The sequence below is a fragment of the Ascidiella aspersa genome, chromosome 7, assembly GCF_963924565.1.
Source record: "Ascidiella aspersa chromosome 7, kaAscAspe10.2, whole genome shotgun sequence".
In the NCBI taxonomy this organism is placed as follows: Eukaryota; Metazoa; Chordata; class Ascidiacea; order Phlebobranchia; family Ascidiidae; genus Ascidiella; species Ascidiella aspersa.
In genome coordinates, this window is record NC_139453.1 from 28681815 (window position 1) to 28708546 (window position 26732).

Sequence of the window (26732 nt, forward strand, 5' to 3'; positions counted from 1 at the left end):
CTCTATGGCAAGCCACAAACCACCAGGGCTTCAAATAACTGTACAGTCCGTTTTTAGGCGCTAACAATGAAGATATGTAGCGTTACGGTTTCATTTTACTGCAATATGCTAAAAGCCCAAACCGCCTTTCTCAATCGAACAAATGCAGTGAAAAACATATGATCTTTTATGATGAATACCAATTTGTTTTCACATTTTAGCATAAAAGATATCGCCTGAAATAATTGACCAGTCGCTTAAAATAATCAGATTAGAAAATGCCTGAAAGAACGATGTAAAATGGACTCCTAGATTCTCCCGGTGTACTGTTAAACTTGTGCCGTTATCGTTGGTCCAAAATGCGACTTTCCGGCCTCTAGATACAAACAGTTGCGCACGATTGTGGGAATGCTTCACTTTAAAAAAAGTTTGACACCTGGTAATACCTAGGCCCATGACGTATAACAAATACGCAAATTCTGCCTGTGACGTATTAAAAATACGACATAATGCTGCTTCGGTTTGCATAACTGACCGTTTGTCGGCTCCGACGAGTACCGATACTACCAGTTGGCATTGGGTATCGGCTCTCGTTCGATATTATTAGACATTTCTAATTCCTACCAAGAAAACATCCTTTTCAACCAAAAGTTGAGATCAAAACATTGCTGTAAACCAGAGGTTCTTGCTGTAAACGAAAGGGGCCGAAACCAGCCAATTTATAAAGTTTATTTGTACTGTGACGTAAATGTATGACGTCATTTTAGAAAGATTTTCGCCTACCTTGGTCCACGCGAGGCAACAAAAAATCTCAGGAATTCGCGTTGAAAAACATTTCATAACCCCTGCTGTAAACAAATGTGTTCATATTTGCAAACAACCATATTAAAGTCCAATCTAAAGGCAGTTCACCAGGTCCGTCCCTAGTTAAAGGTAACATCAGGTCAAAGACTCGGTTTGCAAAACGTCTCGTCGGCAGACGCGGCGACTGGCCACGTGACTCGTTGCGGTTGACCGCGCGGCGCCAAAACACAATGTCTGGGTCACGGCGTCGGCTTCGGACCACGTACTGCTACTGCTACTGCAATTTTAAAACTAAATAATTTCAGACTTGGTAAGAATATTAAATCGATTGTGATGTTGAAAATGAATAAAGAGATATTCGAAACCTTTCAAAATGCAACCTACATCTGTTTGGACTTTGCTACTCTTACTACAACGTCCAACTACAACTTCCAACCAATATGCTCCTGAATAATATCTGAGCAAAAACAGCCTTATAATTTCAAAAAGGACCTTAAATCAAAAATTTTGCCAGCCATCGGCTTTTATTGACACATACACAACTAGCAAACGTAAAATGAAATATCGCAGTCAAATGAAAATGGAAAATAATCCAGCAGATAACGTTACAAGAATTTTTGCCTGTTATTGAAAAAATATGTTCATTAAAAAAACGTAACGCGAACAGATGCGATGCGAATGACGTCATAACTAAGCTAAAGCAAATAAAATGTCCTGCAGTATTTCCCAAAAATTCAGGCTCTTTTGTTTACCAGGTGCGTCACCACGTTTTTAAAGTCATACAAAAGCGCCCTTATGTGAAAAAGGTCAAGAAAACCGACCTAAAGGGCGATTTTGAAGAGAACAAGCGGTTTGGACAAATTGTTGAACAGAAGGTAAATAGTTCAATGCTTTATAAACTGTTAGTTAAAAGAGTAATTGAAAACATTGAACTTTTGGTTGAAAAATACAAAAAATCACCGGAACAGCGATTGACAAGCAGAAACCAGCTGTCAATGGATTTAGATTCCACAAAGATACGGCCTTTTATAATTTAAAGGTGTTTGGCTTGTTTATAACTGAAAAGGGCAAAATTTACGCCCTTACTGTTAACGAACTGTTAACAATGAACAACATAGACTTACGTGCAGCAGCTCATATCATCGTTTCAATTTAGGACAATTAAGGCGCACTATGCACAGTTCTGTGATGTAATTAATAAGAATAAAAAGGCAAAATAGGTTCTGGAGTAGATCGACATCATCTCACAGGAATACATTCCTTGTATCCTCGTAACTGCTAACAATTTTTTAGATACGGTAACGTTTATTTGTTTGGCCTACTTATCAAAAACAGTTCCTCTGGTAATTTTAATTTAATACCAACGTTTCGGCAACCTATGCAAGCCGCCTTCGTCAGGGTGAATGACACTGTACTTGGCCATGTTATTCATATCTGCAAAAAATCTCCTTGAATAAAATAAAATTCTACTTTTTAGCATTTTAACACAATTCGAACTTTCTTCAAACAATATAAATCTTTTTGAGGTCCGCTGCTTTTTAAATTGAATCTCTTGCCTTTCCTTTAACTTTGAAATGACGATTCTCAACCTGATAGTGAGACGTGTTTAATATACACAAACATCGCTTCGTTGTGTTTTACCCAAAGCAATGTGTAATCCGCACTAAGATGAATCAGTGAGCGGTTTTAGAATCCCTCGATTTGATACGTCAATTTGCAGGGAGTTTATTAAGGTGTGTTGCAAAGTTCACAAACAAAATACAAAACTTTCAGTTGTTGTAGTTTTTACCACTTACAATTCTTAAATGCGCTGTTAACGCTCTATTTTTACGAAGCAAATTCCTGACTAAATAAACTATGAAAACTTCTATACACCCTGGCGTATTTGCAAAAATAGAATCTGTGGATTAGGAGGTTACACTTTAACAACGATAAAAACAAGTGTCTGATTAATAACTTTCTTATAATGCTACTGAATGTTAGGGTTGTAGGACGTTTTAGTAGAAGTTAAATTAAATCAGTATCTTGGACAGGTCAGTGGTTCTTAATCTGTTGGTAATCAAAGGGGTAATTTGACATTTTATTAGGGTAATACAGACAACGTATACCATCTCTAACTACTAAAAAACAAAAAGTAGTCTTCGAGTTTGGAGGATAATGGCTGTAGGTTGTAGTTAGGTAGAATTTTTTTTTGTTTTTTCTAGGAGAAAAAAAACAACAGAATAATTAAAACATTTTTCAAAATCTTATGAAATTTAATGTCTCACTTTACTTATAGGAAACAATAAAACTCAAAGTTTGAAAACCCGAGTAAAGGCAGGATCAGACAGTTTATAAAGGAATATATATTTCGCCTATACTGGCATTGTCAGTTCCTTATTCAAATAGAACTTATATTAACTGACGGTGCCACTATAGGCGAAATATATATTCCTTTATATTATGTCTGGTTCTGCTTTAACTCGGGTTTTCAAACCTTTGAGTTGTATTGTTGATGTCGCTAAGTTAAGCCACTGGACGCCATTAGATCCAAATAGCTCTCGCATGAAGTTGTTTTGATCTGCGGTGAAGCTTTTAAACAGGCTTGAAAGTAGCAGCTACGACCAAAACATGTAACCACGCGTCTTTTTAATCCTGTCTTCACATCGAATCGTGTCGCTTTATTTCTTGTAGCGGCTAAATTCAGCCGATAAATGCCTCGCAATCCAAAAGCCCTCGAGAAAGAATTAAAAGAAACGAACTCTAACGACGCTTACATAATTAAAGGCCGATGTTATTGCGCCCGCGCTGTTGCAAGCAAACAAGCATTCGCTAGGCTTTGACGTCACAATGCAGAGGCCATAAAGTGTGACGTCACAAGAGGCCGCGTCGGGGCCAGGCGCGACGGCGCGCGTTCTCACAACGTTTGGTGCAATTCGCGCCAAATGTGACGCGTCGCGTATAGCCGGGAGGGGGGGTTTTCACCAGCGTTGTGACGCGACAAAGGCATTTTTTCAAAGGACGCAAATTTTAACGAGCGCCTTTGTGATTGGTCGAGAGCCAATTTCGATACAATTAAACCGTTTCGCCCGGCGATCTTTAAGTCCCACTTTGCTTTTGTGCGCGCGCCTAATTGCGGCCCGCGCACGCGTGTGACGTCATAATCGCGATGCTCTGTGACGTAGGCGGTACTGTTTCGTCACAGAGCACTTGGCGGGGGACGAATAGCCACGATTTCTCCGCGTTTCGAGACGTTTTCGAACGCCTGGGACTTAAATGTACTTAAAGCGAGCTTTATTGTTGCCAATTTAGGATCTTAAAGCGGCTGGACGAGCAAGAAGGGTTTTGATTCGTCACGTTTTGCGACCGTGGCCGTGTTTGTTTTGTGTTTTTTTACAGGTTTGAATTCCGCTTACTGCTCGCGCTGTACGTTGCTGTAATTTCGAATTCTGCGTACTGTGTGTGTGTGCGCGCGCGCGTTTGTGCGTGTGTGTTTGTGTTGTGCATATGCTTCGTTTGTGTTCAAACTGGTCCAAAATATAACTCAAACGGCTAAAACCTTAAGACAGGGATAAAAGATGCAACTGGCATTGTTCGAACAGGCCTAGATCCTCATATAAACGATAAAATTAATATAACAAGTATTTTATTAACTCCAGAGTCCAGGCTCAAAGCAGGAAGACCTATATGGATTATCTTTTGTTTGAAATTTGTAGGTTGTACTCGTGTGTGTGTTAAACTCTTAGTCTAAAAAGAACCACAAAGGTTTAAAACTTACAATGCGACAAATGACAATTTCAAATCAGACATAAATCTTAAAACAACAAATTTTATTATTTTATTTATTTCAAACTTCAGGATTTCACAACAGGAATCCTTCTATGACTCACTTTTCGTTTAAATTGCTAGGTGCTCCTCATAACTTTCATTTTACTCCGATGTCCGATATTTCAGAAAAGACTGCACCTCGATCCGACACCATTGCCTTTAAAGTCGATAACTGGGAGAAATCGTCATTTGTGTTTCACCAAATCGATATTCATTATTGCACGTCCAACTGCGCTGACATTCTCCTGACGAGATTCAAAACTATCGGACAGGCTTTATGTCAGGCATGGGGCAGCTTACTGCCCGCGGATAATTTTTCATAACACTTGTCTCAAGCAAAAACAAACTTCTGACTTTTTTACCTTAATTTACAAACTTGTAGGGCAACGTTACTTTTATACTCTCTCACGCGTGTCACGATGCTTTTTACAGCTTTTATCGACACCGCACGTCATTATGTGGAATTTAGGTCCTATTTGACGCGGCCCTCCAGTGCAGTTTGTATTTCTCGTTGTCAAAAGAAAGTTTCCCACCTCTGGTATGTAAAACAAGTGTTGCCGTGTTTTGCCTAACGAACGTTTCTTTTTTGTAAAGCGGCAAAAAACGCAAAAAACATTTTTTTTCACAAAAAAACAAAACAAATTTGTTTCCCTCCCTTTATTAGTTGTTAACCCGATATTTTTTGACGAATATACCTTTCATGGTAGAAATCGCTGCGTTGCTCACATATTATGGCTAAAATTGCTGTGTTAATTTGGCAGGCAGCGATACTGCACTAGTATCGGACGAGTACCGATACTACAACTTAAAATCGGGTATCGGCTCCGATCCGATATTATCGGACGAGTACCGATACTACAACTTAAAATCGGGTATCGGCTCCGATCCGATATTATCGGACGAGTACCGATACGACCACTTGTCATCGGGTATCGGATCCGATCCGATATTATCGGACGAGTACCGATACTACAACTTAAAATCGAGTATCGGCTCCGATCCGATATTATCGGACGAGTACCGATACGACCACTTGTCATCGGGTATCGGATCCGATCCGATATTATCGGACGAGTACCGATACTACAAATCGAAATCAGGTATCGGCTCCGATCCGATATTATCGGAATTCCTTAGAGTTACCTTGATCCAATCTAGGTTTTAATAAAACGTAGCTGAGCAAAGCGGAAAATCGTTAAAAGCGACACAAATCTGTTTCTCCCCTTTTATCGATCGCGACGCCAGCTAAGCTCACACCGCGTTCGCCATTATTACGTCACACTGGCCGCAATGCGGATGCGATCCCGGCTGTTTTCCTTCCGAAAGCTCTACGTGACAATGGCGTTCGGGCTCTCGCGTATTAGACTGTTACGTCACAAAGGAATAATTCGATGCGCGTTTTTGCGCTCTCCGGAATGCGGCTGCCAAGGGCGACCGTCCAAGCTTCCGGAAAAAAATGGCGCTCGCGGTCGATGAACAATGGAATTCGCGCGCGGCGCTATTTGCGGATCTCGAGAATTGGCTCTTGTGACGCAATAATGGAAAGCGCTTGAAATTAGGCGGAAGAAGATTTTTCGAACCCGTTCGACCCGGTTCGTTAAAAATGTGTTCTGTTTGATTTGTGTCATCGGCGATTTTATTTCGTCCTAATTAACGTGAAATTGAAAGCAATTTTATATGCTCTTTTCATCTGGTGCCTTTGCAATCGATTTTACCTGAACAGCACTTGTTGTTCTTGTTTTCTGGTGAGGTTTTGGTTGTACAGCGCTAAGTTCAGTTGGTTCAAGTACTTCGTTAACGGTTTGCCAATTTTAGACCCAACTACACTAATATAAAAAAATGTCAACGTATTGTTCCTTAAATCCCTTTCGATTTTAAGTCAGCAAACTTGACTTGAGTTGATTTGTGAACGGATCGATTCATCACATTGTAATTTTCAGCCAATTAATGAAAACAACTTCGGAACATAATGGTTGGAGGTTGGAGTGAGACGTTTTACAAATATCAAGGCCAAACAGAAGTAGGTTGCATTTTGAACGTTTCGAAGATCTCTTTATTCATTTTCAGCCAGATGTTGAAAATGATTAAAGAGCGTTTAAAATGATGCCTACTTCTGTATGGGCTTTGATATTCTTACTACAATGAAAGAAACGTTGATTCCGTTATGCACTTTTTCAATTCGGCAGTTTAGTTGCAAATTAAACAGGCAGTTAAGCGCAACGATCTCTAGTGTTTAATGACGGCTGTGGCCACCAGTAGTGCTTTTTTAGCTGAGTACCATGCACGAACCATAGCTTTATGATCACTCGGAGAGCGTGAGTCAGAATCCTGCAAAATAACGCGCCTTACGAGCAAATTAAGAAATCCCAAAATAACTTGGTGCTGTTTGGGCAGCAAATACGAGCAAAGATTATAACCACGCTGTTCACTTACAATTAATTATATTGCCCTGATAGTACTATAGGCACCTGTAGATTAACCATAATTACTTTGCATGTTACATGAAAATGCACTTGTATTTTTGGTGTAACGTGATACTAAAATGCAATATATCCTTGAGGAATTAAATGGCTGAATATATCTTACGAGCAAATTAAGAAATCCCAAAATAACTTGGCTAATAAGCTGGTGCTGTTTGGTCAACAAATACGAGCAAAGATTATAACCACACTGTTCACTTATAATTAATTATATTGCCCTGGTAGCACTATAGGCACCTGCCTGTATATATTAACATGAAAAATGCACTTCAGGTTTGTTTTTGTGGAAAAATATAAAGCAAGGATGTGTAAAACAAATGGTTAACGTTGTGAAGCGTCCGGATTTAATAAAGTGGATTTCAGGCAGAACGGCTTACTAATAAAAGTCAAGTTTAGCACCGTTTTCAATGTATGCAACAAAAAACATATCACGCTCTATAGCCGAACTGCTGGGTAAATTTTACAGCCCGGCGGGCAATTCAATTCGGACCGCAGCTCATTTTCAATAAAACCTTTTAAGGCAAAAAATAGCCCTTTTTCATTCTTGATTTTAGAATATTTTATTGAATAAAATAATCTTGTAAAACTTCCTAGCATATTCGTACTCTCGCCAGCAGCTTGTCAAAACAAGGACATTAAAGCATTGATTTAAAAGAAAGCATAAGTTATTTAATGTGCACACCCAAAGCACACGTTGTATTATGGGTAAACAATAAAACTCAAAGATAAAAAACCTGAATGAAACCAGGATCAGACATTTTTTAAAGAAATATATATACCGCCTATACTGACATCGTCAGTGGCTAAAAGCAAATGGTTTTGGAATTCCATATAGATATGCCCTTTTATCGTATTACGTATATTATACAGATAACATTTTTGACACGCCCCGCCAAGACATTTTATGTTAACATGTGGCCCGCTGTAAACAATAATATTTGCCCACCCCTAATCTACAGTTACATAGGCTTACGCTTTTTTTATTTTTTGTTAAATTGCTATTTTTTTTTTTTATTATTACGCGATAATAAGTTACACGGCGGCAGAAAATTACGCACGAGAGATAAAAGATGGATAGCACTTAATAAGAAGCGACAGGTGTACGTTTACAGACTGGACCATTTAACTCGAAAAGCAGCAAGATTTCTTATTTGCTAGCGCAAGTTATTATTTTTTTCCCTGTTTTTACCATGCTCTTAAATGTTTTTTTTTTTTAATTGGAAAACGAAAGAATCTGACCTTACAGCGCCTCTACTGGTTAAAATGCGGCGGAATTTTTTCGGTTGACACGAAAAAACAAATGTCAGTGTTGCCGAAACGCCTATTAATTGCGCGGCTTACCGAGACACACACAATTTAAAATGAGAAACGGAGACCACATTAACACAGCATATGGCCGTCGATATACATTACAATTATTTCGACAAACCAGCTCTTATCTGAACGCCAATAGATCGCAGTGCGATAAATGGGGACCCGGAAAAGACGTGACGTTCTTGTGCTACGTCATTGGCAAGAAAATGTATCGGATTTTCGAGGAAGCCAAATTTAAACAAACGCGCGTGAAAATTTCCTTCATAGAATTATAATCAATTATGGCCCGTTGGCCAAAATCGATATTTCGCTCGTTATTTACGTTATGCTTATGATAAAAATGAAAGGCGGTTTGAATGAAAGCTATACCGGGGACGCAAAAAATGTGAGGAAAAATGCTTATGTAAACAGATAGATTAAATCATACGGAAAGTGTGGTGTAATGGTATATTGATATTTCACATATTGTTATTAGATCGAGTGGTTTAGAATAAATAGCTGTAAATGCCGGATATTTGTGAAAAATCAAAATAACGAATGAAGCCATGTTTAAATTACTTTGTTATCTAGAAGATAGCCGTTTCCTTAAGTAAATGAGATTTAGATTCATTAATTAACTTTAATACATTTTTGAAAAAATGGGTCGATAACTCAATTTTTATCTGTGAAATAGTCTTAATATGTAAAATCATGCTATGAAGTGAAATATTTTATCGTATTTATTAGTTGATAAAATTCATCTTTAATTCCATTACCTTAACTTTAATTGACGAGTTATAACAATGACTTGGACTAAGACTTGGTGTTTGTTGAAAATGACTTGATTTAAACTACATAGCCAATGCTTTGTCTTGATAAGGGATTCAAGTTATTTGCAAAATAGACTTGGCGCTGGTCTAGAATCCTACAACAACGAACGTAATGTTGGATTGGGGTGCGTTTGGTTGGGGTGGGTTAAGCAATATAATTAAATTATAATACTTGACCCTCCCCAACCGAAACACTAACCGACACCCTACCCCAAATACTGTGCGTTGTTTTGATAAATGTTTGAACGCTGTGGTAGGATTCTAGACTAGCGCCGAGAATTGTTTACAGCACTGGGGAACATAGTTATGCATTAAGATCGTAACCGGCTTTAATGGCCTATAGCACACTGGTTCTTGACCTTTTTATGGTGGTGGCCATCTTTTGTTTTGAAAATATAATCGGTGGCTCACTTCTTAAAGTTCTGTCTAAATTGTTAATATTCGACTGAAATGTGCAAGAAATCAAGGATAATTCAAAATGTGAAAAGAAGAAGAACATTTTATAATAACCCACACATAACGCAATCAAAACCAAAGAAGACAGAATTGTGGCCCAACTAAGCATGCTCCTGTGGCCTACCGGTTAAGAACCCATGACTCAGATGCACCAGCAGGGCACGGAAGGCGTTATTGACCCGGCAGGCCGGCTACGTGGAATATTGTGTTGTTTTCGTCGTTTCGTTACGCCATATTAGCGAATAATTAGTGCGCTGACGCAAATAAACAAGCGGAAATAACTGCTACACACCTTATACCTTCCTAATCGAAATCTAATTTCGCCGCGCGTCGCGTTTCACATACTTGACATTTGGGGAGACTACAGACCTGGCAAATATAAGCTGATGAAGCCTTTCCGGGACCAAACGGGTTCCCATCGATCGCTGGTCGGACGCGCGCTCCGGAGTGTATCGTCATAAACGGCCTCGCGCTATGCGATTGTGACGTATCGACTAGTCACTCCGCTTCGGGGACATAAGGTGTTTTTTCTGTCTGCCGTGGAAACATGGGGAAATAAATTGTTTTTGCGCGTCTTAGATCTTTACTCGGCGCCTTAATGAATTCTAATAAACACTTGGCATTTTTTTCGAGTCGATTTAAGCCTTTGTGACGTAACAGGAGACATGCGCGATTTTAAAGAATTTCAATATAATTCTGTGACGCAAAAGCACCGGACAGAACGCTAACAAAAAATATTGAAAATTGAAAATGGTATTACAAAAAAAAAATGGTTTCTAATGTTGAAACGTATTTTATACGTATATTTTAAACGTATTTTTGCGACTGAACTGAAGCCTAATAAAAGTCGATTATTAAATGTTTATAGAGATGAAAAGTCCTTTGCCACGCAATGGCATAATTAGTATTTACACTTAATTTTACTGCCTGAAATTTAATGTTTGTAATGACTTTTTGATTGTTACTTGAGTTTTTTATGGTGTTAACTACACGAAACGTAGCATGGAATGAAATCGATTTACTAATTCTAATAGTTGACTTGCTATTGAAAATCAAACGATTAGTTTGCTATTATTTGTGATTGTACTTCACTCAATGGCAAAAAAACACATGTCGAATTTGGTAAAATAAATTTATCGAAATTAATATTTTGTGAATAAAAATAAACAATGTGGCAAACACTGTTATCAGCATAATGTTTGAGAGACAGCCGAAAATATTTGTTTTTAATTTAATATTTCAATATTCACCCTCAGTTGTCTAACATGTAAATTTATATCTTGGCTTTTAGATATCCATACTGTATGCACATATTTACATATATAAAATTAATTACAACGTCAACTCTGATAAACCAGATGTTTTTATGCATGGCTGAATAAAACCCTTGAAAAGGCAATAACATTTAACCTTAGGGTCTATATTTCTGTAGTGCAAAACAAAATCATATACTGGTAGTATGACAAAGATGTAACTGGTCAGGATATGACATTTTATTAAAGATAATTACGCTAATTTTGAAGTGGTATATATCATTCAAATTGACAAATATTTATTGAAAACTCCTAATTCTAACTCAAGGTATTTGACAAAATGACTCAAGTCAAGTCGTTCGTCCAAAAGACTTAAGTCAACTTAAGTCATTTAAAAGCAGTGACTTGACCCAGCACTTCAGTCATATGCTCTGTAATGACTTCAGTCACTCCTTTCAAATGACTTGAATAGACATAACTCCTGTGACCAAAATGACTTGACTTGACACAGCACTTCAGTCAAGTCTCTCAAGTTATTACAAGAGTCGTTTCACCACCGCGGAACACAAAAATGCAATCGTTGAAAAGCTGTCACGTTCGTTTGACATCGGTGCTTTCCGTGCTAAAAGCACGTTACACAAAATGGCCCGGACGATCAAGTAACAGCAGCTCGAACAAAAACCTGTCCATCTTGAAATGCTGCATCAGCAACGTTCCAACTGCTTCCCGAGCGGCTGAGATTGGGTCAAAGGAATGACGTTCGCCTTGATGCCTGAAACGGACTTCTGGTGTCGATTTGCAACGTTTACGCGGCTGATGGATGCTTGCGTACGTCTTGGACAACTAGAGATAATTCTAGTGGGATTTTAAAGCCCATAGAGAATTAGGTATCATTTGGAACGTTTCGAATATCTCCTTTATTTTTTACATATATGGTAGCGTGCGCAAACAGGAAAAAACAAGCGTCCTCCGCGTTTTGGCAAACTTACGGATAGTATTATCAAGCTCGCATACAGTGTCTTTTTTCGTTTCTCCATAGTGGCTGACAATAAACTGAAGACCACAATGGTTGGATGTTGTAGTTAGACGTAGTAATAATATCGAAGTCAAGCAAAGAGACTGTTTTTTTTTTAATATTTTAGTACTGTGGTGTATAGATTGTTTTGTGCACTTTTGAGAGTAACGACAAGCCTTTGAAAAAAGAACGCGGTGATTATATTAAAACATTACAACTACTGAGCACTAAAAATTTGCCCAATCCAATTTTTAATAAGACAAAAAACAATTTAGAATAAACTATTATTTTTTAGCATACAGGGACAGGGTATTGTATAATTTAAATATCTTTTTTCAATTTAGCCTTTAACTCTTGCGGGCATATTGTCCAAAAACAGCATCTTGTCAGCTAATATTGGCGTGTCGGCGATTCAAAATGGCGAAAGATTTTTTCCAAAAAACTTTTTCTCGAGATTTCGATTTTCTTGCAGGTTAACATTCAGGCACCAAGTTTAAAATGTTATGTGCACAATTAAAAAAAAAATCTATATATGGGGTTTCTTTAAATTTAGTTGTAAATTGCATGCTTTTGATATATAACTGGAAACACATTTAAAGACCCTTAAAGGATATTTTAATCCACCATTCTAAATTGTTCACTGACGCGTAACCGCTGTGGAACCACGAATTTTCAAGAAGGTAATTTTTACTCGTTTTAAATAAGCAAAAAATCGAAAAAATCGTGATAGCTTGCAGCCTTTTACATGACTGGAGAGCCTAACAATAAAGATAAGTGCCAAAGTTTTGATCTGCTTAAATGATTATTAAAATTAAATTCTAGCTTCCCAGCTTCAATAACAACAGCTGTTTAAATGACAAATTATCTCTTTTGTTAGTTTTTTATTTAAAGTATCTGGAATTAACTGTTTAGTCATGTACTTTGTTTGCAAATTTTGAATCGATTTTGTGTCTTAAATATCAAGTATTAAATATATATCATAAACTACCACAAACGACGTAGCTGTACTTTCGAGCTAAGGCTTTTTGAAATATAGAAAGCTATATTTTTAATTTGTGTGCTGATAAACCGCATTATATAAGATCTACCCACTGCCCAGTTGTTAACGTTAAACACTTTCCATTGAGGCCTACTGTATTTGTTCACATAAACGTCTATGTAGAATTAAACAAAATACTTGGGTAAAAAGTTGTAAAAAACTTCTTGTTTGTCTGTATATTCATTTTAAAAGAAATCCCAGGTTAACGAATTAAGTAATTTGCTATTTATTTGTTTGTATATACACCGATACCAGATTAAAAAATCGGGTTGGCAAAGTCAAAATAAACTCGTCATTTATTTGTTTGTGTATAGGCTACAGAGATACAGTATTAAATGAAGTGCCGGGTTAACAGATCCACTTTGACCTTGGGACGGCATTCCTTTTATCTTGCTCAAATTGAAAACCAAACGAGGCCAAATAAGCGGCTTCCAGCCAGTTGTTTGGGCTAAAAGCTTTCTCGTGCCGATTAAAAAGCCACGAAACAACCGCGGCTCTAGCGTGGGAAAATTGCCAGCCTTGGGCTATTCGACGGACACATAGCCGTGATGAGATTGCTAAAGTTTAATAAAAGCGCTACAAATAGCAACGAATCAGAAAAATAACAACTGCCTTCTTTTCTTTCCGTTAAACTTGCTTTCGGGCCGCGGCCAGCGTTGTAAGTCCCCTTTAATTCATTTGTAAAAAAAAAAACTCTTTTTAAAATAAGTCCAACTCTTTTTAAATAAATAACAAGTCAATTCCAAGTCAAGTCCGTGACACTACAATTAAACGATTTTATGAGCAACGACTCAACAAAAAAGCAGCACAAAGCACAAGCCAACCGTTTAACATGCACAAGCGATAAAGCACCCAATTTTACAAATGCAATGCTTAATGAAAACACTTCATTTCAACCCAAGTCATTTGTCCAAAAGACTGAATTCAAGTCAAGTCATTTCATCAAAAAACATTAAGTCAATTCAAGTCAATTGTCCAAAATACTTAAGTCTAGTCAAACGATTTGTCTTGAAAGTCTTAAGTCAAGGCAAGGCATTTGTCAAAAAGTCAAGTCATTTTACCCAAACTGCTTGAGTTAAGTGATTTGTAAACGGAGACTTAAGTGCAATTAAGTCAAGTCCTTGAATTAAGTCATTACAAATAGTGCCGCGACGCAAGCTGGAATGTTTATTTTTGTATTATTTCGCAAAGTACAGCTGAAATGTTTAAGGATGAAATTCAAAACTAAATTTTGTTGAAGTTTTTAACTGTGTATGACAATTTATTCAGGCTCACTACAGATTTTTATTCATAGTTATTTATATTTCCTTCGTTTAAGGAAAATCAAGTTAATAAAGTCCGTGTTTATATCAACGCATTGGCGAGTTCCAGCAAACGTATCGGGAAAGCTGGTCGTGATTTACAGACGTTTCCCAGCAGGCTAAAAAGGTGTTTTTGCAAGGTTATCAGCCGGGCATACTGAAGAACTTGGAAATTTTTCTTCGGTGCAAATTTGCCTATTCAAATTTCGACTGACGACTTTCCGTATAATTATGTTTTGACCAAAATTTCCACAAAGCAAGCGTGAAAAAAAATAAGTTAAAACATGGTAGGCTAAATTCTGATCCAAGGATAACTGAAATGATTTACATATCACTTTTCTTCATCATGTTTTGTGAAAATTCCCGCTGAGAAAGCAAACAAACACAAAATTAAAATCTGATCGCGTTGCGATTAAAGGATAAGACATCTGAGTGATTTATTTCTCATTTTGTCAGTTTCATCTGATATGCCTTAATTTTATCGATTATGTTCATTTAGCTAAGTTTAAATGACCAAAGAGTGTGTGTCAAAGTCAAGCTTTATTCTTTTATCACGCAAACATGTGCAAAATAGAAAAAAATAATGAGAAAAAAGTACAGGACGTTTCATAGGGCTTAAGGCCTGCACGCTTAACTGGCTGGGGAATTTACGTTGCCTAACAGCCATTATATAAAAATTCTGAGCTTTTACCGATTTTAATGTAAAAACAAACATAGATACGTCGGCAATATCGCAGACTTACAATAAGATGTTCAATAATATTGGATCGGAGCGCTGACCAACAAGTAAAAGGTATGACCCAATCGCTGCATAATCTGATTCGCTAGGCTGCGATGGTTGTGTAATATTTAGTTAAAAAAACTAAATTTTAAGCAAAATTAGAGAAAATCAAACCTAACCACTTGTTAATAATTATAATGGAAAACATTGCAATTTGGTTGATCAGTTTTAACATATATTTTACAGAAAGTTAAGAGGAAATAATTTTGTCGCCAAAGCTTTGCTGTGCACGGATATGCACGGATCTGTAATGTAGCTTAATAATAAATTGCAAAGCCAAAAACGTCGAGTAGATCGACAGCATCTTGTCACACCAACTGAAGTTATAGTATCTTACTTGTTCCGATACCAGTATCAGCCCAACTAAATTAATTTGTGCTTTTCAGCCCTGATTTGCAACCCAGCATCCATGATTTCTACCTGATACATGATTCTTTATTCATTATCATTTGAAAAAAGTTACATTTATCAAAAAATATGAAGTAAACAAGAGGAGGTATTTAAACGTTTTACACACAAAAGCAGATTTTCGTCAAATAACCTCAAACAAATTAGCATTACACGTTTTAATTTTATGATTTTTGCTTGTTTAAAAACAATAATGACGTCGTTTGGCAACGTATCCCATGTCGATAATTTTGGTCTAAAATAACCGACATCGGCATCGTAACAAAATCTTAAACTTTGCAGATCCCTAAACATCTTTTAAATCAGGGGTCGGCAACCTTTATCTAGTCGCGGGCCTAAACCGAACTCAGAAAGTTCTCTGCGGGCCGCACAAAATGTTAACTAAGTATCAGGCGGGCCTCGGATTTTTTTTGCAGTTAAAACGTGTTTAATTACATTTAACAAGCCAGTAAAGTGTTGGCGCATAGCGCGAAAAAAAGCGTTTGTTTGGTTTAAAATTCGAGTCCACATGTCGTCATCCATACTATTAATAAAAAGTGTAATTGAACTACTTTAAGGAAACGCAATAACCTTAATATTCAATCTAGTTCAGTGTTTGTTAACCTTTTTGAAGTCCGGGCATACCTAGCGAGCGAAGCGAGCGCGATTTTTTTTTTTTGGTAAACCGGCATTTCTTCTAAATTTTTTTCTTCTAAGTTTTTATTACATTGCCGAAAATAAAATATAAAAAAAGTTGAAAAATATGTGTGCAATATTCTATACGTCTTTCGCCTTCCACAGCGCATCGGTAAAGAATCGCTGATCTAGTAATAAATACAGCATCAAAACGTAAACAAACCGGAAGTATAAAGATCATTCGCACGAAGCGCGAAAATTTTTTGCACCTACGTAGTTAAAATAGTCCCAAAGTATTTGAAATGGACTCGTGTCTAGTTTGTCAAAGAGGCGGCGGGCCGGATGAATTACATTGGCGGGCCGGATCCGGCCCGCGGGCCGTAGGTTGCCGACCCCTGTTTTAAATCTTAAATTTTCATTGTGCAGCTCTTTAGCGTTACCTTGCCGAAACTTTTGAAATAAAACTTCACCGCAAAGTGACATGCGCAGTTTGTTTGTGGCGTCACAGTTGGCTAAAGACACGTGCTTACTTGCAAATATGCTTCAAGCAAACTTGGCTTTAATCTTGCTGAAAGAGTCAACAGTTTTCAGCGCGTCTGCCAAGCCAAATTTTGCAAGACGAGCTCAACGTTTCATGGCCTTTACAGTTTTCCTTATTTTCGCAATAGAGTAGCAAGTATGGACCAAATCGCCACCAATTCCGACGTCAATCTGATTGAAAATGGTTCAACCTGCGAAGCTGTTTTAAATAAAGTGAAGAGAGGTTTAAAGCAGGTTTTTACCTGGTAAGTTAGGTGTTTTGTATCTGTTACCTTCAAAATCCATTGTTTAACATTAGAAAAAAACACATTCGCTTAAAAATACAAATAAAAAAATATTTTAAGTATTGATGAAAAATGCAACTAGTTTTCCTAAATGAGTTGTTCCTTTAAGGTTTATATATATGATTGTTTTCTTACAATTTTCTTGTTTTCAGGAAAGTTCTAAAGCCAGTTTTATTCGGCCAGGGTTTGTCACTTTTAATATGCGGAACTGCAGTGACAAGTGAATATCTCCATCAAAGTGGCGTTTCACTTCCAATATTCCAGTCCCTTTTGAACTACATTTTGTTGTTAATTTTCTATACCACTACTTTGGCCATTCGGAAAACTGAAAATGGAAAAGTTGTGCTATTTCAGGTAAGGTTTTATTTGCCATAATGCCTGATTGCATTCCATAATTTGTGGCCGCCAAAGATTTCTGCCAAAATTTTTTTCGGTTGAAATGCAATGCCAAAATAGGATGATATATATGACAAAAATGGCAATTTAGGGGGGAATTCACTAAATCAGCGAAATTCAACGCCAAATGACGTCACTGGCTAGATTTTGGCAAATATTTCACGCCAAAGATCTCTGGCGGGAAGGCACTGAAATGCAATTAGGCCATAATGGATAATAAATTGGTAATATATATTTTTTTTTAGAATTTTGGTCCTTTATTTTCAATAAGTATGTTTTAGTCCCGGTGTGAATATTTGTAATTTATTTTTGAGTTTTTCGCAATTATTTTTGTAATTTATTTTTGAGTTTTCGCAATTATTATTTTTTTTACTTTTAACTGATTAATTTATTTAAATATAAACAAACATAAGAATACTGAATGCTTTATTACTGAAAACAGGTAAAACCAGAAAACTGTTTTGTTGTTTAATCTAATTCTTAAACATTTTCAATACAAAAATAACTCTATGTAGGTTCTCCGAAAACACTGGTGGAAATATCTTATCCTTTCAATTATTGACGTTGAAGCAAATTATATGGTGGTTCTTGCCTATCAATACACATCTCTCACAAGTGTTCAGGTTTATATGTTAGGACAGTGCTTCTTAAACTTTTTTTGTTTTGTTCACCCCTCATTCACCCTTGTCTCATGATATGATCAAAATATCTTGTCTATAAATAACAGCACAAAATGACTTAGGTTGTTTCGCAAGCTATAATTGATTTCTGACGGTTCACCCTTATTCACCCCTTTTGGTTGGTTCACCCGTGCAAAAATTATATTCACCCTGAGGTGAACCATTCACCTGATTAAGAAACACTGTGTTAGGCTAGCTGCTTGTTAAACATATTTATCAATCCTTTTAAAAGGTTTATTTAAAACAGTTGCATTTAAACAGAAATCTTAACATGAAATCAAAACAAATAATAAACATATAAACATTGGCTTCTCAGCAAATCTGTTTTAATTTACATTTTTTTGTTTTACTTTTACACGTTATAATCTCTACTTAACAACAGGTAATCCCAATCTTATTAAAAACATTAGACTTTGAGTCTATATTTTTGCCCTCTTTTTAATTTTTATTCTAATTAGGATCATAATTTTCAATACGAAAAAATGTTAAAAAGTGTAGGTCTGTTGTAATTATTTGAGCCACTTATTTAATATTTAAGAACTATCATAACAGACCTGTTTACCATCTTAAAAAAACCCTTATTTTATCATTTATTCAGCCTGGTTTACCATATTGGAGATTATTAACATCTGTGATATTTCAAAAATACTAACAAAAACAATTTTTTTATGTTTTTTAGCTGCTGGATTGTTTCATTCTCCCAGTTGTAATGGTGCTATCCTACTTTCTCCTTAAAGTTCGTTTTCTGGCAGTTCACTTTGTGGGCGTCGTCATTTCCCTGATGGGCGTGGCCTGCATGGTCGGTGCCGATATTTTGGTGGGAAAGGGAGGCGATTCCGGTATGAAATCTGGTTCAAATTGTTGTTATTAAAAGCACGACTGTTATGAAAATATTTGCTTGAAATAGCCTTACGCTTTACTTCCTCTGTTTATGATCTCATGTTTTTTATTTTATTACAAGCCTTGGTTAAAGTGATATAGGACATCTTTTCCAGGATAATAGATTAAAAAAAAACATAGCAGATCTTTGTCATTCATTGTCAATTAAAGATCTTTTCTTTTTTAAATATTTACAGACATATTTAGGTACATACGGATCGGTAATTTAGCTTGAAATAGTATTTCTAAGCCAAATAGGTAGAGTGAATCGACATTATCCTAATAAAGAGGTTGCAAAATGTATGTTTATCAAATATGAATAAATTGAAACGTCTTTATTAAGATGTTGGCAATTTGCTTGGCCTGTTTGGATTTGACATTTTTTTTACATATTATTTGTAATAAAGTTTACATTTTTTCTGTTTGTTTTAGGTAGCAACCCTGCACTTGGAGATGTTTTGGTGCTGGCCGGTGCTGTATGCTATGGCATAACTAACGTTTCTATGGAATACATAGCGAAGAGACACGAAACCGGCAGGGTTGAGTTTTTGGGCATGTACGGCCTGTTCTGTCCGATAGTTTCGGCAATTCAAGTGTAAGTTTAAATTTGTAAAACACCAAACTGTAAATTTTAACAAGTTGTTAACATTTTTCACATGAAAAGCAACACAACATGTTGATTAACAAGTTTTAAAGCTGAAACTAAGATGTCTAAATAGAAGAGTTGAAAATAACAACTGTTTAATATTATATTTTTCTTTTTTTGAGCAACAATTTTTACATAAATCTGTGTTTCTCAACCTGTTTATGCGGCGATCAAAATACTAAGCGTGACTATACAAGCTTAAGCCTTGACGACTCGGTTCTTTTAACTTGAATGTTTGTAAAAATTAGACCTCAGCACACAGCAGTTCGAATTTACTTAATAAAATCCATGTGTTTATAATGCATCCACAAATTATTGGAGAAATGTTTCTCAGAATTAATTTCAATAAATCTAACATTGTTAACTACTTAAATAAGCAACCCAACCAATTTGAACGACAACCCAACTTTATGTCGCTAGTCCCGACCCATAAGTTAATAAACTCTGCATAAGATCACGTAGCAACCGTTAAACCGTACAAGATTTTGTGAGAGGCAAGAAAAAACAATTACCATGTTTTAGCAAAATGCTCGAAGGAAGCAATTGCGTTTTACAACAATCACTGTCCTAAAAAAACAATTACATGTGCGCAACAGGTGCAGATCTAGGAACTTTGTTTGGAGGGGGCATGACCTTTTTTCAGAGATACACTTAATTAAAAACCACGTAACCGTCATTCATTTTTTATTATTTTGACAGTGATACTAAATCCTTATTGATTGCATACCTATCGAAAAGAGAATTAACATTTATGTAGGATATATCTAACAAAATCTATTGTTGAAAGGTTATACACTACCGCCGCAACCACCAAACAAAACACTTCTTAAGCACGTAATCGCCTTTTATTTTGTCTATAATTGCCACAGGAAAACTAAATCCTAACTTAACATTTACATTTTCATGGCATCCCGTTTGTCAAAACAAAAATCCTTGTTTTTTAGTGCCATTCTAGAAAGGGGGACATTGGCTTCTCTGAATTGGAACTGGACTATAGTCGGCTTACTTGCAGTTTTCGCGATATGCATGTTTCTTCTTTACTCCCTCCTACCTGTGGTTATGCGATTAAGCAGCGCAACCGCCGTCAATATTTCGCTGCTGACCGCTGATTTGTACGCGCTGTTCGCCGGCCTGTTTTTGTTCCAGTATAAGGTTGGTTTCATATGTTGAACGTGGCATTTTGGGTACTGTTTTTTTGACAATTCTTTAATATCTTTAACACTAGACAAATGTTGTGATAGATTTCAACCCGTAAATAGTACTTTGAACACTTTTCGTGTAATAGTAGCCAGTTCACAACACTTGGATTTTTTTCTAATTATGTTTTTTAATTTTGTTTTGCAATTGACAAGCAGAAGCGGATTCCCTAAAGATACGCCCGATTATATCTATAATTTCAATTTTCTTTTCACAAAATTAATCCTACGGAATAACTACAACTTGTATGTGAACAGATGTCTGCTCTCTACGCCGTTTCATTCGTGACCATAGTGTGTGCGTTGGTAATCTACAATTCGAAGCAACCCGTGTCAAGAACAACTAACACCTCCGAAATCGGGGAATCCCCACTAGAATCGCCTGTCGAGCAAACTACCAGCAATTTTGAGAAAACCTGTGAAAGCAGTCCTTTAACTGAAGCAAAAGGAACATCGTTTTTGGGCCAACAGGGCGAATGAGAAATTTATTTCGTTAATTGTTTTTTTAGAATTTTTAGTGTCATTTTTGCCAGACAAATTGCGCTTTTCGTCGACAACATTCTATTTATTTTTACCCAAAATCTGTGATTTGAAACTGTTCTGTTTTTAATTTTTACCGCGTTCCAATGTTTTCACTGATTGTTGCTTTTACTTCAATAGAATAAAATGATTTTTCGCCATTTGATTTAAACTTGGTGATTTATTTCTGTTTAAAATTTCAAAGGATAGCAAATTGTCTACTATACTAACCCACTTAAAAGGGGCTGGCTGAAGTATAAAATATATTGAAATTTTTAGATGAATAGAAAGCAGTTTATCTTGTTAATTAACTAAATCTTATCGCTGTATAGATTTTTTACCTGTTTATTTTTGAAATGTTATTTTATTTCTCTAGCCTACTAATGATCCATATAAATTTCGTCAGTTTTTAAAAAAACTTCACTTGTAGTAAAATTTTTTTTGGGTAGTTATTAAAAGTCCGTTGTGAGGTTCTAAATCCAAGCATAAAATAAAGCTTATTACTGCTTTTTACATTTTTTATAACCTAAACAGTTATTCCCTTTATGTTCGTATTTAATTTTGGATTTGAAAGCGTAACCGGTTATTTCCCTGTAGTGAAAAACAAACAATACTACGCAACTTTTGAATATTTGTTGTTAATTAAGTTGCTAGGGCTAGCTAAGCTAAGCGGTTTAAGAAAACCTTTTTGTGGTTTTATCATTCCCAATTTAAGACCCCACACGGCGCTGGTCTAGAATCCTACCACAACGTTGAAATAAATACTAAGCAATGCATAATATGTGGGTTAGGGTGTCGGTTAGTGTTTGGGTGTGGGTAGGTCAAGTAATATTGTTTAACACTATTACTGGACTCACCCAAACCCAAACGCTAACCGGCACCCTAACCCAAATAATGTTCGTTGTGGTAGGATTCTAGACGAGCGCCCCCCACACTTACACATTATGAACCCTGATCTAGAATCCTATCATAACGAACAATATTTGGGTTGTAGGGTATAGGTTAGCGTTTGGGTATAGGTTAAGCAATATTTTTAAATAATAATACTTGACACACCCCCATCCAACCACTAACCGAAACCCTAACCTAAATATTGTGCGTTGCTTTAATAATTGTTTTGTAGGATTCTAGACCAGCGCCCAAATATGGAAAGAATGGGCGTAAGTCTGCCCGAAGTTATAAATTCACTGGAACAGATGGCTCGAATTGCAGAGAAACTCATCGGCCCAACAACTGGAAAGGTTTTAATGGAAGATCATCGTGGCGGTGTACTAGTTACAAAAGATGGGGCCACAATTTTCAAGAGCATAACCCTGGATCACCCAATAGCTAAGTATACCATTTTTACATATGTTTAAAAATTAAAAAAAAGTTTATTTATTGTAAAACTTATTTGGTACACCACTTGTCTTTGGCGCAGCTTACTGAGTTAGCCAATCCTTCATATAGTCTTTGCCGTTAAATGGTGAACCATTGTTTAAATAAAGTCATATTTAAAATATATGGTTAAGAATCCTTTCACACCAAAGCACATTATAAGGCTTAGACTATGGGTTAGTGTTTATGTTAGGTCAAGTATAAATATACTTATTCTCCCAATTTTAATTTGACCGCTAGTTTTGTCACTGTACCAGAAAAAAATGGTATAATTCTAGACCTCATGCACCAAAAAATCAAACGTTAAAAAAAATTATAGTTGGTTAAAATTGTTGGTTGTTTTATACAGTAAATAAATCAACTTATACAGTTATTTTGCTGTTAAGATGCACTTAGCTACTTTACAGCAACCTAATAGCATACATTATTGTTTTAGAATGATTTTGGATTCTTGTATTGCACATCACAAAGTTTTTGGCGATGGATCCAAATCAATACTTCTGCTTATTTTTTCTGGATTACATTACATTTACGCCAACGACCTTATAAAAAAATCTTCAAATACTAACCAAAACACATTACAACGACAAAGCATAATTTTGGCATTGAACTGGTTCAAAACCAATGTGGTTTTGAATAAAAAGTTTAGGCCTTGGATCACCAAAAGCTTGGCTAAAAGAGAAGTAATCTTTTCAGAGTCGGGAAACGTTTCCTTTAACACCGTCGAAAAGTTACTGTACAGTTCTTTACAAACAAAATTTCCAGAGAATGCTACTGGAATGTTGGTTAATATCATTATGTCTTTGCTGAAGCGAAGGACGGATAACCAACTGAATAAACTAAATCAATCTGTTGAATTTTTCATGAAAAACTTTGATAACTTATTTGTTACATCAATTGGGAGCCAGGTGAGCAGCAGTCGAATCGTAGATGGTTTGTTGCTCTATCGAACTACGTATCTTTCAAATATTCCAAATACTCTGATGGAAGGTCATGCTGTTTTCGTTATGTGGGATGACCTTTTTAAAACAGAAACGTCTGCAGTTTTTGAATCTAATAACAGCGACAACCACATGTCACTTTTGTCATTTCCAATAAAGCAAGTGAAGAAGTGGCTAGATTGCATAAAGGAAAATGATATCTCAATAATATTTTTACAAGGAAAACCTCTTTCGTCATTTAAATCTCTGTGTGATGAAAAAAATATACTTTTAGTAGATTGCATGTCAGTAGATGAAATTTCATTTTTAAAAGACATTCTTAAAGTGCAGATTATAGGCGACATTGCGGAAGAAATTGTGGATAAAATGTGGTTGTATATCAAAATCATTGAACTGCAATTAGGGAACGATATTTACTTGGATGTTTCAAGCCCTGTATTTCCTGATGTTCACAGTGCGTTAATAGCTTCACCGTCTCCTAGCTTATGCAGCCAATATAAGAACTCTATTTACAATATGATGCTGTTACTGCAGCATTGGGTCAGTAATGGTAGTCTTGAAGAATGTGAAAAGTTTTGTTCTGTACAGGGAAAGGGTAAATTTTTTCTTGAGCTGCACAAAGTTTTAAATGACACAGAGTTGCTCAACACCATTTTGGAAGAAAGCTGGAGTGAATTAGAAAAAGGCAAATTACAAACTGCCCTTACAATTCTATCTAGAATGCTTTTAGAAATACCTAAAGCCATACATGGAAATAATATATCAGTAAAGGATCAAACTAACCGATTTGTTTCCATAATGAAATTCAATTCTAGCAGAGATGAAGAATCCTGTGTTATTCATCCACTTTCAAGTCAATTAGCACTGATTTGTAACGCTCTCAGTTCAATAGAAGAAGTCCTTAAAATTGACTCCATAATAAGGTAACTATTATCTTTTATTACTAGCATTTATTTTGATTGTAAAAAGTTATATTAAACTTTGAACTTGTGGGATAATAATATGGTGACAACATTGTGTTTTTTCAACTTTATTTTTTGAATGTTAATTTTTTTTATTACTATTTTACAGTGTAAATTCCTTTCAAACTGTTTCATTGGATAACAAGTGATATCTGTCTGAAGAAAAGAATTGGATTTTACTTTTCTGCAAGTTTTTTTTTTTTTTTTTTTTTTAATGACTTGTCTAAGTCACTGTTTTTAAATGACTTAACTTAAGTCTTGACCAAAATGACTTTACTTAAATTTATGGGGTCAAATAAATTGATTTAGACTTAAGTCTTTAAGTGTTTCATTGAACATTTGCTAATAAAATTGGGGTATTAATTACTTGAATTCAAGTTATGTTTCAACAGACTTGACTGGGACAAAAGTCATTTCAAAGTTATACATACTGCCTTAAGGGCTGTGAAGTTTCACTATCCTGTTTCTATTTGTTTTATAGATGGAAAAGCATATGTAATCCTGGTGTTGAATGGATAGCCCTTCTTCAAGTCAAACAGCATTACAACCAGATGTTAAAAATGAATAAAGATTATTTGAACGTTCAAAATGCTACATATGTGCTTTGATATTCCCACTAGTACTTTACAACTGCCTTTTGCAATAAATATTTTATTTTTTGTGTTTGCAGCCGCACTATTGTCGTAGGTTGTCTAGAAATTAAAACTTAAACCAAAGTGAACTTATTTTATATGGAATAATAGTATGTTTTACAGTTGCTACTTTCTCAAGAATATATTTTTGATGACTAATTTAATTATACATTAAAAGGTGTTGTTCCCAATAATGTAGTGTTTTTTTCCATAACGGTTCCTGTATTTATTCGTGAAAATCAGAATGCTATTATGTATAAACTGTTAACTTGCTATGCATGCGATCTTAAGTATTGTGCTTTAATTTGAAATAACTAACCCATTAGGTTTTGATAGTGACAGGATCAATTGCCGATGATTTTAACTTGAAAAAGCTATTGTGGTAACATAAAGATAAAAAAAAGATATCAAGAAATAGTTGGTTGATTAAAACAGGTAAAACGGTCTCCTTAAAAGTAGGCCTACCACATGTCCTCTTTTAGGAGGATTTGTCCTCTTTTTTTAAGAAAATTGAATGGTCCTCCAAAGACGTTCAAAAATGCCCAAATGTCCTCTTTTTTTGCATTTCGAGTAAGTTGCTTATACTTTCAACAAGACTTTTAGGTTAGGGTTAGACGTTGTATTTATTTCCAAAAAAATACTGTAGCCATAAAACATGCTAAATTGCTGTTTTAAAAAAGGTTTTCCAACAAATTGCCATAACTGCCTTAATTTTTTGATGGTTATTGCAAACATTGCGCCAGAAAAATTGCAACCGAACCTCACATGTAAAAAAGCCCATTAATAAATCAAAAGTGTGTGATTATACACTTCAAAACGTAGGATTTTAAATCGTCATTTATAAGTCTTTCCGTAGACACCAACAGCAAAACCATCGCACTCGCAACAAATAGCGCTCGAGTCGACCAGCAACACCAAATTTCCTATCGAAAACTAATCTGAGAATGCCAAAACAACCAAACATCCCGAAAATCAGCATAAAACATCAATAAACTCAAATGAATCAACTCTATTTTCGTTTTACTTGCCGGCCAAAAAATGTCCTCTTTTTGGGTGCTGAAAATATGGTAGCTTAAAAGACGTTATTTTAATCTTTACTATTAGTTAAAGCAGGGTGGTCCAAACCCAGGCCCGCGGCCAACATGTGGCCCGCGACATAATTGTTGATGGCCCGCGAAGCGCTGTTGAATTAGTGTAATGCGTATAGTTGAGGGTTTAATCCAGGGATGTCCAACATTTTATTATAGTGGGCCGCATTGGCACTTGAAATAATTTAATGGGCCGCAGAACCTATTAAGTTTCAAGATTAAGTATTGGCCTTTAGAGTTATAACGGGCCTTTAGAGTTATATATATATTTTTTACCCATACTATACGATTAGTGCGCCCCTAAAAGCTGACTGGTACATTTTAATTAGGCTAATATTGAACAATTAAAATACTACTAGGGAGTAAAAATGACTAGCGGGCCGCACAAAAAATTCAGACGGGCCGCAATGTGGCCCGCGGGTCGCAGGTTGGACATCCCTGGTTTAATCAAAGAAATATAAAGGACCAGCGATCAGCAAGCATACTGCAATTGTTTGGTTATGATTTCATTTTTCCGGTTAACTGTTAAAT

At 35.9% G+C, this 26732-nt stretch overlaps 2 protein-coding genes across 2 annotated transcripts; both read left to right on the plus strand.

Moving 5' to 3' along the window:
• Positions 1–16608: 16608 nt before the first annotated feature.
• LOC146138812 (queuine/queuosine transporter SLC35F2-like) lies at positions 16609–21312 on the plus strand. Its single transcript, XM_083393828.1, has 7 exons — positions 16609–16846; positions 17038–17239; positions 17797–17904; positions 18641–18800; positions 19273–19435; positions 20431–20638; positions 20941–21312. The coding sequence occupies exons 1-7, from the start codon at positions 16740–16742 to the stop codon at positions 21160–21162; spliced, it is 1170 nt and encodes a 389-aa protein (XP_083249954.1). The 5' UTR covers positions 16609–16739; the 3' UTR covers positions 21163–21312.
• Positions 21313–23215: 1903 nt separating this feature from the next.
• Positions 23216–24685, plus strand: LOC146138813 (uncharacterized). The gene is made up of 2 exons (XM_083394231.1): positions 23216–24442; positions 24591–24685. The coding sequence occupies exons 1-2, from the start codon at positions 23358–23360 to the stop codon at positions 24628–24630; spliced, it is 1125 nt and encodes a 374-aa protein (XP_083250357.1). The 5' UTR covers positions 23216–23357; the 3' UTR covers positions 24631–24685.
• The last annotated feature ends 2047 nt before the right edge of the window (positions 24686–26732 follow it).